The sequence below is a fragment of the Sebastes umbrosus genome, chromosome 9 (assembly GCF_015220745.1).
Source record: "Sebastes umbrosus isolate fSebUmb1 chromosome 9, fSebUmb1.pri, whole genome shotgun sequence".
Taxonomy (NCBI): Eukaryota; Metazoa; Chordata; class Actinopteri; order Perciformes; family Sebastidae; genus Sebastes; species Sebastes umbrosus.
This window is the reverse complement of record NC_051277.1, coordinates 25,540,583-25,559,535: the sequence shown is the minus strand read 5'-3', so window position 1 is coordinate 25,559,535 and position 18,953 is coordinate 25,540,583. Positions and strand designations below refer to the sequence as shown.

General features: G+C 40.1%; 1 protein-coding gene across 1 annotated transcript in view; it reads right to left on the bottom strand.

The window, feature by feature from the left end:
• The window catches only part of tenm1 (teneurin transmembrane protein 1), a 215,412-nt gene that overhangs the window by 61,018 nt on the left and 135,441 nt on the right, over positions 1 to 18,953 (bottom strand). The window contains exons 17-21 of the mRNA XM_037779353.1: positions 17,559 to 17,820; positions 14,283 to 14,568; positions 3,943 to 4,086; positions 794 to 1,046; positions 1 to 21 (exon numbers count right to left, since the gene is read on the bottom strand). Coding sequence (XP_037635281.1) covers positions 1 to 21; positions 794 to 1,046; positions 3,943 to 4,086; positions 14,283 to 14,568; positions 17,559 to 17,820 — 966 coding nt within the window. The remainder of the gene's footprint in view (positions 22 to 793; positions 1,047 to 3,942; positions 4,087 to 14,282; positions 14,569 to 17,558; positions 17,821 to 18,953) is intronic.

Below are 18,953 nucleotides of genomic sequence, written 5' to 3'. Positions count from 1 at the left end.
CTGTGTCTGGTGTCCCGGTTCCTGATAATAAGCCATAAAGGAGTGTTTAAAAAGGAGAAAAGAGAAGGTAAAAAACAATCATTTATGATGCTAACGAGAGTCACTCAGAATTTCATAGGCTACAATGAGTCAATTTTATCCTCATAAAGTGAGATTAGGGTTGATTTAGACGGCTGTATTGTTTCACATTAAATATTAACCTAAACAGGAAGCTTTTTAGCATTTCCTCCCAGAGGACAGGGAAGTATCAAATACAGACACTATGAAACCTCCGTCTGAACCAGAAATATTAGTCAGAGATACAATAATAACAGAGAATGAGAGAGTAAAGTTACATAAGGAGAACACTTTACAGGACAAATGACTGTGCAATCCCATCGAGATCCTACGCTTGAGAAAATACAGAAATAGAGAATGTAGTGCCTGCAGCGCAGTAGGAGATATCATCGTCATAATCCACAGAAAAAAAAAATATCTTTGTTTCACAAAGACTTTCAGCTTCTCTCACACCCTTAAGAGGTAGATTAGAGTCTGTGATGTCTGAATCTCACACACTCTGCGTTTGCATGAAGACAAACTTCAGAATGTATTCTGTTGAGATCAAACAGATCACAACCGCAGATGCCAACCAGAGCTAATGCCTTACTAACCCATATCAGACGAGCTAATTTTGTTCTAATTGTGCTCGACTCAATCCAGTGCTCAAAATCCCACTGCATCCCACTGTGGGAGATCCCTATCGAGATCAGTCTACTCTTATCACATGCATACCCAACGGGATCATGACTCTCACTTGAGCTCCAGTATGGTTCTGGTGTATCCGTCGGGATGGACCCTGCGGATGAAGTTGAAGTCCCCCACGTAGAGGGAGCCGTCAGGTCCGCTGGCCAGCGCCACGGGAGCAAACAGCATCATGTCCCGGGCGGAGCCGGTGCAGCCCGGACCGCAGGGGACGCTCCGGTAGAAACCATTCCCCATCACGGTGCTGATGACGGGAGGCTGCTGGGAGAGGAACACATTCTCCCCGTTGCCCTTGTGAAGGATTCCTGGGGAGGGAGGAATGAATACCTTGAACACATTTTCTCTATCAGCTTCTTACTGTGGGTGATGGGATCATACATGAACACAACAATTTCTTCCAAAGTTTCAACAGTTTTGGCTATGACAGATTTTCTGTATTTTTTTGTTTTATCTGAGCTCCTCTCATTGGTCACTTACTTCTTTGCACCAATCAGGATACAGCAGTATTTTAATCTGAATGTGATGCGGTTGTTTTGCTGATCAAACCACACCCACACTAACCATGATGAAGCTGATTAGCTGAGATTTTGAGTGTTGAACTCTTAATAAATAATAACTAGCAATGTTATTTTTTTCTAAAACCACTTTGATTGTTGTACATAGGGAAGTACTCAAGATTTAAAACCATTTTTTTCCAAGGGCTTTAATTATATCAGTATTTATTTTGTTGGCAGTATGAGGTAACCCAGTCACCAGGGGTCTCATTTATAAAACAATGTGTAGGATTCATACTAAAAATGCATGTGCACACAAAAGCCGAAAAATGGTGTGCACCCTAAAAAAATATCAGACTTATAAAACTGTGCGTAATGCACACACACAGGCAATGCTCCCTTTATAAATCACAGTCCACCTGGATCAGCCTCATATTCCGCCCTCTACACGCCCACATTCAGCCATAATTGATCAATGCAAAGCACCTCATGAATGTTTCTGCCTAGAAATGAGCCTGTTGATCAATGGATCTTTACGGTGAACTACAGCAACTACTGAGAGGAAGACCAAGAAATCTTTTTTCTGACACAGAGATCGAGGTGCTTGTAGGCGAGGTGGTCCCTGAACACTTGTTCCCTCCTCGTTCTTTCCTTCCTTGCAGTGACAGCGTACCCACCATGCAGCATGTCACGAGTGCCACCGCAGTTGTTATATACTTGTGAAAATGATCGCGACAATCAATGGTATCCCCCATCCTGGATATCATTTGAGAAAGGAAGTTTGATAGGTGAACAATTTATTTATTTATTTTATTTATCTAAGTTGTTATGGTGAACTTGTCCTGCATTATGATTAGGACTGATAATGATAATGAGAATATGTAGAGTAACGATTGTGTGAGACCTGTCACTTGCTTTATTTCGACAATCCATATGTGCAGGTGGTGAAGATGTGCCGGGTAGAGGTGACTGGAGGAATCAGAGTGTGTGTGGCAGTGGCGCACTGGAGACAGTCTGATAGTTGCATCGTATAGCTGTTTTCATTTTGTCCATGTATACTGTATCTGTCCCTATCTAATAAATAAATCTAAATCATAAATAAAGCATATCATAAATAAATGAATATGTCATGTCATGTTCACTGCAGCGGTTTTACACACAACAACTTTATCAAAACTAATATCGTACTTGGTGATATCTGAACAGTTTTAGAAGATATTATTAAAACTATTGGCGCTCTGTTTTGCCATTCTTTAATGCCTTTTGATGTAATCTTGGATTTCTACAACCGATGATGATGATTCCATCAGCTGCTCCACAGCTGACCACGAGTGTCGGTAGTCCGGCCCTCTCCTCTCAGCTCCAGAGGTGGAGGGAACGTGATGGTGAGACAGCGCTGATAAGATATTGAGCGGAATTTGATTTGAGATTTGAGTTGGCTGATATATTTTACATTTGTAAAGTCCTTATGGAATAGTTATGGCTCACTAGCACAAATAACACTTCTGGTTTAAATGTTTCTGATAAAGTGGATCTATAAGTAACGTGTGATATGAAGTGAAGTTAAATGTGTGGGAGGCATTATTATACGTATGATGATTTCTTTCACATTTCTGCAGTCTGGCTTCAATTCACCACCTCACCATCTGCGTCGACAGTTTCCCCTGCCTCCACAACGTGCGTACGCATGGGTCAAAGTTTCTGTACAGCACATTCTCCCGTCACGTTTCTTTTTATAGATCACAACTTTTGCGTGGGAAGTGGCGTACGCACATTTCAGGCCCTGTTTTGTGCGTACGATTATAAATGAGAACCCCTGGACTCCTGCATTTTTTCTATCTTTACTTCAAGTACGGCATTAGAAATAAGCCCTAGACCTTAAGCCTTGACATTTTCATAGTTGTGGGAGATTTGATGTACTCTTTCATTAATGTCAAATAATTTAACTAAAGATATTGTTTTTATCTCGTAGCATTTTGATCCTTATTTATCTGGGATTCTCAGGGGTATTCAATTAAAACTCAAGCAAAGGTCCGCAATATCATAATGTCTAACTTGCGTTATGATTCAGTGCCATATATATTGAAGTAGCAGCTTCAATCGTTTATTTTCTGTGCCCTCAGTTTGGATCTGACTGGGTATGCTGCTTTTATTAATCGCCACGGTCTGGGATTATATCTGTGCTTGTTGTTTCTGGTCTCATCTCATCTCCCTGTGTGTGTGAGTGTGTGTGTGTAAGTGTGTGTGTGTGTGTGTGTGTGTGTATCTCACTCACTGACACGACTCGGAATACACAGATTTGATTGGCTGAGTAGCATCACGTGGGATGATTTACAATGCATGCAACTGGTCTGTGAGTTTCCTATGCCACTAAACCAGTGCTGTAACGCTGCATTCACACCAGAGCAGTGGCGAAGTGCAGCCTGCGACGAGCTGCCATGTAACGTCTATGAAAAGCTGCGGCGGCCGCTCCCGAGCTCAGTGAGCTGTGGCAGTTCGATTCTGCGGCAAAGTGCGGCCAAACAAAAGTTGGGAAAAGGTGAAGTGTGGCCAGAGAATACCCGCAGCCAATCAGTTAACAGATCAGGTGACATGTTGATCTATTGTTCTGCTGTATGTGATTGAGTCAAAGGAAGCAAAAACAAACACAAATTCAACTGAATTTGTGCATTTGAAAATATGGCAAGTGTATATTGTTTGTTCTCACCACTGCGTATGTTGAGGGCGTGGTGTTTGTCCAGAGACCACCCTCCCAGGTTTGAGGGTACCAGTTCAAATCCCTGCATCAGAGCGGTTCTCCTCTCCCACTGGATAACGCCGGGACACGCCTCGTACTCGTAGCCGACGGAGACTGAAACGCAAACACACACAAGAGGGCTTGATGTTATTCACAGTAATAACTATGTGCTGTAGACCTGCTGTGTCTAACACTACAGTATGTGCAGCGAAATGACTGTATGTGGTGGCATTTGTACAGAACTCGACAGCCAGACTTTGCACACACGCACACGCATTCCCCCATCTCTCGCAACACTGCAGTATACTGTATCGAGTGGTGAGACAGATGAAAGGCCTGTGGCGAGACCTCATCAGTGTGTGTGTTTGAGAGAGATCAGTGAGAAGTGGAGGCGTAATCAGGAGGAGCCCGTCTTCATGAAGGAGCCCTAGAATTAGCTGCTTGGCCTCTTAGTTGTAATGATACGCTGTGCAGCTTCCCACTACAACCAACAACACTATCAACAGATTTTTTTTGGCTTGGCAGGATTAAACATGTTTCGACAGTAATTTACCACTTCAGACTTGGGATACGTTCAAAAGGCAGCAGGTGACAAAGCGGAGGGAGCTCTCGAAAACATGTAAACACCCAAACATACTTACATGTCATCAGCCTTTTTCGGTGGTGATTTTTTGGCCACAAAAACAAACAGTTGCTTACTTACAGACCCAACAGACACAGTGCAACATTAGCATTCACTTAGAGTCATGTTTCTGGCCAACTGACAAATGTAAGTCAGATACTCACTCTCCTTTCGGTTACCAAATATCTGGCTCTTTAGCAGCTAAATGCTACGTTCACAAGATAGTTGCTAACTCTGTCTGCCGTTTGATGCTAGAAGGTGAGTGTGTAGTGGGTTCATCGGAGCTTTTACACTGAAAACAGCTGCCTGCTGTGTCTGGAAACAACTTAGTTTGTGGACTGGAAAACCAAAACAGTGGGCTGAAAGACACTAAAATGTTATTCTCTGTGGTCTCATCACTACGAGTGACCCATTTGAAATTCCACTCAGTGGTTTGATCATTTGTTTGTATAAAAATATTGGTTAGTGCTGTTTTAAGTAAAGCATTTATATATACTGTAGGACAGTTAACTTAAAAGTCATTACACCTTTCCTTAAAGTCAACATGAAAACAAAAATGTCTTTTTAACCCTTTTAGATCACTTCCCCGGTCATATTGTGCACCTATTTTACAATAATGTTACTAATTTTATTATAATTTTCTTTTAGTATAAGTTTCCAATGCATTATTTAATTGTGTTTGTCTGATATGTTCATTATTATCAAAACTAGTATTTTATTAAGTTATAGTTTTGCTGCTGTTAGTTTAGTTGATTGTTACTATTGTCTAATCACCTGTGTGTTATTATTATTATTTTTTTTCTTTACATTGTTGTCCCTATTTTGTCACACTTTTTTTTTTTTTTTCAAATAAACCAATTATATATACATATATATATATGCCAAAAAAATATTTTTTGGCATATATAAATTGTTTTAAATTTTTTATATCAAAATCCAATCATCTTTTCTTTCTGTAAACCCCAAATATGATGTGTGCTTACGTAAGCTCGTACCAACTAATTTCAACCTATGATGTCATGACATCCATCAAGCAAGCAATCAATTCGCAACTTTTATCGGCAAAGGAGGTGTGTGCGGAGGCTCTGTATTGCGGTATATTCTAAGCCAGCCCATGTTTTAGTGGACCAATCAAATGCTAAGGATTTGATTTAAATCCCTCTTGTAACTCTACACTGTTCAAATATCCCTTTGCACTGGGTAATACGTCACAGTACAGAAGCTAAAGATGTTCTACCTTCCGTTTTACTGGAACTTTAAGTAACGGGTTTCCTGTCTCTCTGCATGTTCTCTGCTCTCCATCAGGCATTGGGATGTAGAGAGATGTTAATAAATACCAATTTACTTGAGATACATTCTGTCCTTTCTCTTAAACATTTTACCGACAAGCAGAAGGAGTCCAATACAGTGACAATCTAAAAATATGATATAACATATAATATAATATATGACATAACATTGCTTAAATGAAGATAACGATATAGTGTACAGTAAGGAGAACTTGACGCGTTGGACAAAAATGTGGTAGAAGATCAGCTGTCACTGTCAATCACTGTTGGCATTGATCATTCTGAACTTGCTTCATTGATAACCAACATACCTGTGAATCGATGGGCACTCGAGGGAAACTGGGGAGCGAAGCAGCATAAAACCAGAAGAGATGGTGGAATATTAAGATAAGATAAGATAAGATATTCCTTTATCAGTCCCACAGTGGGGAAATTTGCAAGTAAGTAGGGGCGCTCACATTACGTACAAACTCAGGAGATTCCCTTTAAGAGAAACTCTCGGCAGGCACACGGGGCCAACTTAAATCTCCAACTCAATTGTATAATCGATAAAGTGATGGGCGGGGAGGGAATAATGGGTAATTTAGGACGCTGGGGATTGTGAAAGAGAAATAGAAACCACAAAGTGTTGAACAAAAGTTCTTAGTCCAGGAACTCTCTCTTAAGTTCATTCAAAAGGTTCATTTGTTTCAATTTTGTGTGCCTTAAGCATTGATAGGCTTGTGATCTTGAGTTTTTGAAGGGCAGAAACAGAACTGCGAGGCATGGAGTTTAAATCCATATTGAAGTGAAAAATACACGTGTCTTAAAATGTAACATACTGTATTAGTGTTGCGTAATTTCTGACCCTTAAAGTCACATTGCATCCCCCTTGAAGAACCTGTTCCGTGGCCTGGAAACCAATCCATCCTTATGAAAATGCATCAAAGGTTGCCATAAATACATTGCCGTCAGCAGGGACATCATCCCGTAAAAAGAAGGAAAAAAAACAATAAAACTGATTTTATTTGAGGAACAAGGCTTTTCCAGGACAAAACGGGCAAAGCAATCTCAAAGGGAAAGTGTCAGTGTTTTGAGAACTGCTTCATGACCGAACATCACTGTAGCTATATTACAGGAAACGGCACGCACGTTGACGCACGTACACACACTCTCTCACAAACAACACGCATGCACGCTATAGTACATGAATGCACACTCAATATCTCGCAGGTGAAAGCTTTCATTTCCCTCTGCTGGAGCCTCAGGCAGTGTGTTCACCCCAGCAAACAGAGCATGATCTCCCTTTCTCTTGTTCTCTCTGGCTATGTGTGAACACATGGAGGGTGTGTGTGGACGCACACACACGTGTTGGCTGATGAGTGTGTGTACATCTGTGTACCAACACAACTCCAGGATCCATTAGGGCAAGGAGGAGGGGCTGTAGCCTCTCATATATGGCAACAAATATGGTAAATTTGAAGGATAAACTGGTTTTCTACTTAAGTATCTTGTGTGCCTTCACCTTAGCTAAAGGTTTAGAGAAGCTGCTCAACATTAACTGGCCATAGCAAAATAACCCTCGCAAAAACTAACATAAAACAGCACATTTCTTCACTTTAAATAAGCTTTATGGAAAACAGGGACACAGCATCCAGTAGTGAGAGCGAGGCTGCATCTTATCTGTACATCCCCAGGCACATTTATGCAAAATTCACACTGTTTCTTATGCTGCTTGCTGGATTTTTTATCCTGTAAATCCAGTGTTTTTCTTATTTTGTTGAGACGGAATCTTTGGACTCTATGTTGGTATCTTGGTGACTCGCCGTTTGTCATAATGGGATGCCAATCTAGCGGCGCACTGCAATCTTAGTGCCAAGAATGAGTGTATCTCACGTGGTCTGCCGCCTGCCTTCTCAGAGCAGGTCGACAGCTCAGCATACTTGTGTTCCATAATACTTTGCTCTGAAATCACACAAATCCCTTTTATTCATGTTTTGTTCACCTTTCTGCTTTTATTCTACACTTTCCAACCAGCTGACACGTGATCACACGGAGAAGAAAAAAGCTTATTCCTGTTATGGCATTAATGCCAGCGAGGCAGAATAACGATTAATTCTTACCAGCTCTGTATCTAAGATTTAGTGGCCTGTACTGAAGGCATTTGCTTTAGTTTGTTAATTCTCTTTACAGTCATCTGAAGGCAGCAGGTATTGGTTCCATCTGCAGTCTCTAACTGGAGCGATGTCACACAGATCAGCAGGTTTTGTTAAACAAGCATCAGACTGTTGCAAAATAACCACAGAAACCGCCGTGATTATCTGCCAACACACTTGTCGTTTTGATTGATTATTCTACAGTTTCTCCTGCAAATCAACAGGCGTGCTCGAGTCGGAGGCATTCATACAGATCCATGAAAAACTGTGGGTCACTGAAAACTTGTCCCTCCGCTAACAACTCCCTCAGGATGGTCCGTTCCTGCCAGTCTTCACCCGGTGTCTCCATTCAAAACACTGTGTAACCGTGGTAACGGTTGGCTGCCGTTAACGAGTTTGGCAAAAGTGTCGCCTGAACACATGTTTTAATTAAAATTCAGGCAGACATGAGGCTGTGATGAGCAACATGATACGACAGAGATTGTTTTATAGCGGTGTTCCCAGAAACAAAAAACTGCCCCAATTTATTTGTGGATCATTACCAGGATCGCGTTTATGTGGCGATGTGAAGATTAAAGAGGTTCCAATTTTTCGTTCCCAGCTATTTTGGCAAACTTTAAGAATAATTTCCGGAAAAAAAAAAATTCCATGCAAAAATTAAACCACATATTAAATTCTACTTCCATTTTGTTCACGGCACTACTGTCGTATTTGGATGTTTTGTATGGATTTGATTTGAGATGACAAATACAATCACACACTATAGACCCTTTTTTGTGTCGACGTCATGATTATGTCACGGCGTTAGCTGGAGGCAAAGCAAAAGAAAGACTGGAGGCTAACACTAACAGTTGGCTAAAGTTTCACATCGAAAATGTCATCTTTCTGTGTTGTTGGTTGCCAGAATCCAGATGTAACATACATTTGAGATGACAAACTGTGATTCGAGGCTCTAGCGAGCTACAATATCGGCCAAGCGTTTCAGAGATGGAGAGAAAGTGTTGCTAATATTTAGCCCCTAGGCCATTGGCTACGGTTAGCAGTAAACTATTAGCAACCTTTTCTCTCCATCTCTGAAACACTTTGCAGATAGTGTACGACTCTTTTTTTGATTGACTTTATTGAAGGATAGTTAACTACAGGCATCCAAAGATTTATACGCCCTCAATTTATCTTTACAGCGCTGCCACTGGTTGGACGGCTGACAACTTAGCTACCTTAGCTTGCTAATTCCACCCTGCTGTCATGCAACACAGAAAATGAGCCGAACAAAGTTGTCACTCATCTGGCGATAGCAATGTGCTTTCCTTTGCTGTGACAAAAGTGTTGGATGAAGTATTACGTTGTTCAATTTTACTCATTTAGCGACTCGCTATTTAGCTAGCTACCTTGCTAATTCCACCATGCTACAGAAAATGAGCCCAACAGTGGACAGCGCTGGGTCACGGTCCCTCTGCCTCACTCCTCGCCACAAGGAGACTACTTTGCCAGGAGGAGAGCAGGCAATAGCTAGCTAGCTTGTCAGACTCCAGACAATTTAGCTAGCTAACTAGTCAGTCGTCTACTCCGCTCCCTCTCATTGGTTAATGTTAACTTTCTCAATGAGTTTTGATCCTGGAGAGTGAGTGACATGTACATATCAAGCCCCCAGGAAGTGCGCCGGTCGACGATCCGGACTTTTGTAGTGGCCAAACAGCGGTACTGCCACTTCCGTGTCGGTCACGTGATGCCGTTGGGCCCAAAAATACTTTTTCCCATAGACTTACATTGAGAAAGAGACGTCTGTAAATCAGCAGATAATTTTTTTTGAGTTGAATCAACTTCCCGGTACAAACACTCTAATAGGCCTTATTTAAATTTTATTTAGGTCCGTAAATATACGGGTACTTTTCCAGACGGAAGTCGAGCCATTTAGGCTTCATGCGCCAATGAGCAACTCTCATAGGAATGAACGGGGCCCCTCCTCCAACGCTGTATCCAGTTCCCTTAATACATCCATTGTCTACTCTTCTCCCTCTCATTGGTTAATGTTAACTTTCTCAATGGGTTTTGATCCTGGAGAGTGAGTGACACACATACATAGAGAGAAACTAGTATTTTCTTCAGCCCAGCCATCGTTAAAAGAACAACAATACTTGCTAACCAGCATTAACTAATGTGTTCAGAGAATGTTTCTGCCTCCACTTAACACTCTGCCCACAAAATACGTCATCATGTTTACTAACAAAAAAAGGGGTCTATTACTGTACAGAAAACATGGCGACCAGCAGATCATCAAAATGTCCACAAAAGTGAATCCAATGCTCCTGGCAGTATATTTGAGCTGCTGTGTTCATACATGAAACTCTGCATGTCTCTGTGTTTAAAGGGGGTGAAAGTAGTCAATATGATTGGCCATGATTGGCCGCGAAATTACCAAAAGTGCGATTGGCAATCTCCTGATGGGCAGGGCGCACTTGACTGTGATCTGGGCACTGCTGGGTTCATGAAAAATAAGCCCTTGGTGTCCTCTTGCGCACACAGAGCCACAACAAACTCAGCATCGAAAAAGAAATCTAATATTTATAATGCCGTAATATTATTTCCAAACGTGCATGTATCCCTCCCCCCCAATGTTTCTGCACATGCTAGGAAGTACAGAGAAGGACGGATCAGGGGAAAACATGGGTTGAAAAGAGAGAACAAGGGAGGGCAAGGGAGGACAGGACCGAAGCAACAGTGCAGATCAGAGAGAACGGAGGAAATAACAAGCAGAGAAGAGAAGAAAAGAGAGTTCAGTAGAGGACAGAAAGACAGGAAACACAGTGAGGGTAGAGGAGGATAGGAGGCGAGGGAAGGGGGTTCAGCAAAGCGGGGCAAATAAAAAAAAATAGGATCATAGGAGTCGGAAAAAGGTGAAAGATCGGGAGAGAGCTGGAGCAGATGAAATGCAGCTCTAACAGATAAGGAGAGGAGGGGACGGATCAGGAGGAGAGAGAAAGCCTGGGGATGGAGAGATGCAATCTGAGTACGAGACCATACACTCGAGTGGACAAAGCTTCTGGTGTGCCTGCGATATCTCAGTGCTTATGGGAAGCTCTCTCTCTCGCAGCTCCACTGTTTGTCTACAGCCTTCCACAAAAAAAAGTGGCGAAACACAGCGAGCGGAAACATTATCTCTCAAATTACCAATAGAAAGTTCAAAAGTTTAAGCCTCGATGGCATCTTTAAAATGGCTGTTTTAGCCATAATGAACCGAGAGCGCAATAACGCTTACGTTTATACATCCACTATATCTTTTTTTGCACAGGTGAGAGAGGACGTTGGGGAAAACGAGACAATGGGCCACATTCTTGAAAAATTTCCATGCACAGATTTGTATTTTGCACAAGCACACATTTTTCTCCATAGAGCCAGCTCTGTCAAAACTGTCGAGAGGGGCTATCTCCCTGCCACTGCAGATGATATCTTTACTCCCAGGTACTCTACAGTACATTTGTCACCTTTCCATTCACTCTTCTCAACACAGCTCTAGTCCCGTCTGCAGTCTGAAGGTCTTGGAAAGGTGGTAAAGACTGTTCACCTATTCGCACTATCCACTTCCCAACGGATTTATTATATGTTCTGTCATTTCCTAACTAATGATATTTGAACTATAGTGGACATTTCCTTGCATTCTGGTAACCCTGCAGGGTAACACCTAATAATAATAGCAATAATAATACCATCATAAATGGCAAATTGATAGATAATTAAACTTCATTAACAGGTGATAATTAACAATGTTTATTAATTATTAGTAATGTTATCATTTATGTTATTTTATCATTAGTTTGTGTGATATGAAATAATTAGTTTATAAATTATATATTGTATCGTAGCTGATAAGAGACAATATCAATTTCATTCTGATTACATTAGTTAAGTATTTATTAACAGTTTATTGTTGCACACAATATAACATTTTATATACTATGTTATGTATTTGTTAATGATTACCAGAGGATTTGTAAACCTTTAAGAAATTGTTTGTAAAACATCTATAAACATAAAATAGATAGATGGGCCACAAACTAATTATTAACCATTTACAAACTATTAACTATCTAAATATAGTTTACAGAAGCTTACAAAGTATTTATTATCCATTTAACAAGGTATTATAATCATCAGTTGCATTTTTACAACAGCCATCCAAATAATGTTTATAGATGGTTTACAAACCAATTATTAACCATTAATAAAGTCTCACAAATATCTATCTACAGTAGGTAATGTTTAAATATGTCTTACAAACATTTTCTTTAAAGTTTACAAATAATATCTTAATCATTAACAAATACTTATATATATAGTATTATATATATATATATATATATATATACATATATATATATAAATAAATAGTATATATATATAGTATATATATATAGTATATAACATGTTATAATGTGTGCAACAATAAACTGTCGGAATAAAATAAATTATAGCAATACTAATAATTAGTAAACATTATTAATTATAATTTTGTTGATGTTAACAGTGAAATAACTATTAACTAAGTTTAATTAACTATAAATTTACCTTTTATAAATGATGGTTATTATAAAATGTTACCCTCTGCAGTTGTCAAACCACTATTAAAGAAACTAGATCTAGATATTGCAATAATTATTTACAATCAGTCAATCTCCAGTCTCTCATTTCCTAGCGGGACACTGCACATTAACAACTGGTTGATTACCTATTGAATGGTCAATCATTTACAAGACGACTTCCAATCAGGCTTTTGTGCAAACCACAGTACTGAAACGACCGCTCAAAGACCTCAGAGTTAATGAGGAGGACGACACAACTGAGCGTTTGAGATTGATCAAAACATCTTATTTCAAAGGGTTGAAAAGTGATGGTCCTTTCTATTTATTTATTTGGTTTGCGACCCATCTGAAGGGAACACATTTCACTGGATCGCTCAGCAATTTTAAGTCTGGAAATACTATGCTAATGAGACTAAGCTGTAGAAATCCATTTCACCATAGAAACCTGAGCCCTGTTTTAAGGAATAATTAGATATTATGGGAAGTATGCTTAACAGTTTTCTTGTTGATAGTTAGATGAGAAGGTCGATACCGCTCTCATGTTTGTGCATGAAATATGTATCTTAAGTAAGGAGGAGATTAGCTTAGCTTAGCATAAAGACTGCAAACAGATGGAAACAGCTAGCATGTCTCTCTTCAAAGTTCCCAAATCCGTCCATTAACACCTATAACGCCCACTAATTACTAATTAACATGTTAAACTTTGTTTGTTTAATCCGTACGCAAACAGAAAAGTAAAAAGAGAGCTGACAGAGAACAAGTGAATGGATTATATGGAAACCGTTGCGTTAACTGCACATGATTAGTCTCTTAAACCCTGAGACCACCCAGATGTTTTCAGATTGTTCTCTTATTTAAAGGGTAACTTTGGTATTTCTCAACCCTATTTTCCCATGTTTTTGTGTCTAAGTGACTAATGGGGACAACAATTTTTGAAACTGGTCCAGTATTGAGGGAGAACGCGGTAACCGGCAGCCGCGAACAAGCTGCAAGAGAGCAACATCAATGTAATGTTACGTTCACTAAAAGTGCTTGTTTTTTCCACTGACAGGCTCAGATTGTTATCATACAGTAAGTGTCTGACAACATGATGGAAAGGAGCCCACAGAGAAATAACACTTTTTTCTTACCTTTAGTTTGATCCGGAGTGTTTGTTATTGTGTCCAAATCCCGCTCAAGGAGAAGCCTCGTTGTGAAAATCTGGATATCCGTATACTCTGGCTCAAATAAATACGAGCGGCCATCGATCAATTCAAATTCCTCTTTCACATATTTAGCCATGGCACTGAAAACCTTTTAGATAACACTAAGCTACACTCTCTGTACTCAAACATAACAATCTCTTCCCGGCAGGCACTCGCGTTTCCACCATGGATATATTCCACTATTCCACTGTTGTCTTCTGGCAACACGATGAGCGAGACTTTTTCCATAATGTCAAACACTTATAATGACAATCAGAGCCTGTCATGCCAAAAACAAGCACTTTCAGTGGACACCATATTGCAGCCCGTGAGCGGCTGCCGTCTGCAGCGCTCTCCCTCAATACTGGACCATTTTCAGAAAGTGTTGCCTCTATTAATTCGTTAGACACAAAAACATGGGAAAATAGGGTCCACGTTGAAAAATACCAAAGTTACCCTTTAAGAACTAAAATGAAATGAATTGTATTTTATATGCTACCTACCAGTTGCATAAGTGAGGCCCCAGACCTCCTGGCCATACACATCTGTCTTGTTCCAGACCAGCCGGTGGACCAGGCCAGGCCCAGCGGGATACCAGCGCTGGTACATCCGTCCCTGGACCGATGCGCGGACATGCACCTTGGACAGACCGCCCAGTGGGGAGATGGGGGACAGCAGGGAGGGAGGTGTGAGGAGGATTCTCAGCAGAGAGAGGTAGCCTGCGGCACGGGTGCTCAAATAGTTCAGCTTCAAAAAGGCTCCTGGGATTGAAACTTCTTCCTGCACCGCCTGGGGAGAACAAGATAGGGGGAGTGGAGTGAGAAACACAAGTGGAGAAATAATAGAAGAAAGAAAGGTGTTATATCATTACTTTGTATTTTTTATAATGAGCCAACAGCGTTTGGCAGGTACAGGAAGAAATAGCTCGCACAGTACAGTGAAGTGAGTACACCAAATATGTGTTAGCCATGTTACAATGATGATCAGAAAATGAAGAATATTTTCATGAAGAACATCTTTCTTATAGAATCACTTTTAACCCCCTGAGACCCGCCCGCGATCCCGACCGACTACGGTCTTTCAGAGGTTGTAGCAGGTTCAGTTTTAGAGTTCGAGTGAAGGTACAGATATCATCTGAAACTAGTTAACCTTGGTACTACCAACCATGTCATACTAGCTTGTTGGGAAGGAGGCTAACTATCGCTCCAAAATTAGGCTAAATGTTGGCATGGCCATTTTCAAAGGGGTCCCTTGACCTCTGACCTCAAGATATGTGAATGAAAATGGGTTCTATGGGTACCCACGAGTCTCCCCTTTACAGACATGATAATCACATGCTGTTCTGGTCAAAAACCATGCAGCTTTTTGAATGCAATATAAATGTTATTGTTATTTTGTCATTGTTAGTGTTATATTCACCGATTCTAAACTGGTGTATTTGAATATTTCTGCATACTGGGGTCCATAAACAGTCTTGGGATGACATGAATTGGGTATCACTGTAAAGCTGAGACTCTTGTTGATTCAATGAGCCCAATAGTTTTCATGTGTGATGATGTTAGTCCCCATAGTAGACATTTCATTGTATTGAGACCATTTTTTTTTAAACTTGACCTCACCTTATAAAATGACCTGTGGTGACCTCTAGGATAATCACAGCCTCATGAAACTGTAACCACAAACTACAGACCTAGAGCATTCAGAGGATGGATGTCTTTCCTAGCTAGATTGACAATAAGGTTTTTTTTCCTGAGCAGTTTCCAGAACAGAAGTGCTCGCCATCCAATCACCAAAATGTGCAATTCTTACAGAAATCTCCAAAATGTCAAAAGTTTTTGATACCAAATCACAGCATGGCTTTTTCTATGGTGTTCCTCAAGGTCTTGGTTTCTTAATGTGGTATTTTGGAGGGATTATTGATAATTTTGATCAATTCTCGAGTGGTAAAAAATTGTTAAATTGCATAAAATCTGTGTAACAAATGGTATCAACCCAAAAATTGCTGCAACAACTTAGACATAATAGAGCATGGGGATGGCCATCATATACTTCCATCATAATGTTCTAAGCCCTTATACACTTTCACAATTTATGATGATATTTGTCTGTACCTGAGGATTATCTTTTAAAGAAAAATATATATATATCCTATATCTGTCATAATAGCAAATACAAAGTCAAGCCAAACTCTGTGATAAACAGTAAACTAGCTGCTGCAACAAACAACACATTAATTCATCAACTATAATAATATTTGTTTTGGTTAAAATCAGATCCTGTTTGAGTCAGTGATTACCTTAAATCAAATTATCGCTAAGACGGCTATCTCTGACACATTTTCATCAAAAGTCTAAAGGCTTTGATTCCATTTCCTCACGCAGGTGAACACAGTGGGTGTTACTAAGCTCGCCGTGAACACTGAGTACTGTTATTTCAATGTATTTGCTTGATGCCTGTTTGTCCTGAGGTGTTATTTGTCACGAGGATAAAATGTTCCTTCATATTGACGATCTGTTCATTCCCAAGCTCATCGGATTTTTGTTAAATAAGTTTGAACTTGTGCAGATGATGTGTTGTGGATGTGAATGATAATATTTAGAAGCAAGAACATCCTCTTCCTCTGCCACAAAAGGAACGTGTGACCATGGCACATTTTGGATGTGCCATTTTCTGCAGTCTATCATGTATCCAGGTAACAAGAAAACAACTCTCGGTGTACTGAGAATTTTAGTTGGAACTGAAATGAGGTCAGGGGGAGGTTTTGGTCAATGTAAAAAAAGCAAAAGAGCTTTGGAGTCACGTCGGAGGGTAAATATATAATCACCAGTCTGACCTCCACACCTGACTTTCAGCCACCTCATTTGCTTTTGTGGAGGAGAAGTATATGGATGGAGTACAAATTTGCATTTTGCTCATTCCTTATTTGCATGATGCAAATAACGGATCGAGCTAAATTTGCAACATCCTGTAAGACCAGGTTGGTTTGTTGCTGAGCTGTAACAAATGGAGCTTCATTACTACTGCCTTTCATCTGGAGACATGAAGCAGTTGGGGCTGTCAATCGATTAAAATAGTGAATCGCAAATTAATCGCACATTCTTTATCTGGTCAAAATGTACCTTAAAGGGAGATTTGTCAAGTATTAAATACTCTTATCAACAGGGGAGTTGGCAAATATGTTTTATATGTCTTATGCAAATGTATGTATATATTTATTATTGGAAATCAATTAACAACACAAAACAATGACAAATATTGTCCAGAAACCCTCGCAGGTACAATAATATGCTCAAGTCATAACGTGGCAAACTCAAGTCCAACAGGCAACAACAGCTGTCAGTGTGTCAGTGTGCAGACTTAACTATGACTTGCCCCAAACTGCATGTGATTATCATAAAGTGGGCATGTCTGTAAAGGGGAGACTCATGGGTACCCATAGAACCCATTTTCATTCACATAGCTTGAGGTCAGAGGTCAAGGGACCCCTTTGAAAATGGCCATGCCAGTTTTTCCTCACCAAAATTTAGCGTAAGTTTGGAGCGTTATTTACCCTCCTTCAAAACAGCTAGTATGACGATTCCTTAATTTTTCTAGTTTCATATGATACCAGTATCTTCACTCTAGCTTTAAAACTGAGTCCCCTGCAACCTCAAACTTGCAAGTTGCGTTAAAGAAATTAGTAGCATTAAAACTAATTTGTGTTAACGCATTATCTTTGACAGCCCTAGAAGCAGTTCATCGTTACATTTTATGTAGATCTTCTGATTGTAGTTTCGTACCTGTAGCTCAGGTACCGCTGGCCCCTTCTCTGCGCATGCTCCTGTGTATCTGGGGAGTGGGTAGGGCAGGACTAGCGGGTAGGGACTCAAAACACTCCTGATGTCACACGTAAGAGGTTGAGCTTCCTCCCTGGCCATGGTCACCTGATCCAGAACCAGGAAGTTGTTGTTTGGCGTCCAGATGGTGCGTGTCTGTGGCAGGAAGGGTGGCCGCTGGAACATCAGGGTCATAGCCATGGCGCCCAAGGTCACCAGGTCAAAACTGGAGTTAAATGACATAAATACAGAATAAGATTGGAGCACAAGGGAAATAAGAAAAAGAAAATATTTAGTAGGTCTAGGACGAAACACCTGTCTCCCGTTTCTATACTTTCACGATACTTGGGTGCGATATGTATTGCGATTTTTAAGTATAGCGATTTGATATTGCGATTTTTAAGTATAGCGATTTGATATTACGATTTCTTGCGATTTTTGTTAACGTTTTTTAACACTAGACCATGGGAAAAAGTTGAATCATAAACTTCCAGGGACTTTTAGTTTGGAAAATATCTAAATTCATACGATAAAAATGTTTGATTCTCAGCATGTATAAAGTCAGAGGTGTCCTGAAGTCAAATATATATCAGTCATTGTCAGGAACTATTAATTAAATATTTTCCAGCAATCCAAAAATCAAAGAATAATGACATTTCCCTAAAATTGTTTTATTCTTTTTAATTTATAAGGGACATGTTACATGTTTTATACATATATGTATTTTGTATATACAGTTCCCTTTCTTAACACCTTATTTTGAAAACCGGACCTAGTCACATGTGTATATTTCTGCTAACTTTGCCAAGTCCGTCTCTAGCCCTCCCGTCAGCTCTGTTCTCTTTATACATCCATGGTCAGCTCCATCGGGGCCATTTGAATGCATTTAACATAAATGTCAGTATACGGGTGCTCTACAGTTGTAGCGTCAGCTGATCAACACCGAGATGAGAGTGGCGGCTGGCTTGACCGCACATTACCGCAATACGATAACGTTTCCTGTCCATGAATTAGCATGCAGCTTTAGCCATGATATCTAGCTCTGCTTTTCCTGGCAATGTGTGAAACCCAAAGTGTTTCCTTACTTTATGTAGTGTTTACCACGTTGGATTTAAAATGTAAGGGTGCAGGTTTTATCCACGCGGACCCTCTGCTGTTTTCTACATTCTTGTTTCAGCTTGCTTTTGTTTTGGTTGACAGATACAAAATGGATATGATGTCACGTTACTCAAACTACAACAATAAAAGCGGTAACTTCCTTCTACCTCCACATAGACTGCTCTGGCATTAAAAAATCTATTTCAGAATTATAAAATAAAAGAATCACGATACATAGGTGAATCACCCTTTATATTTATA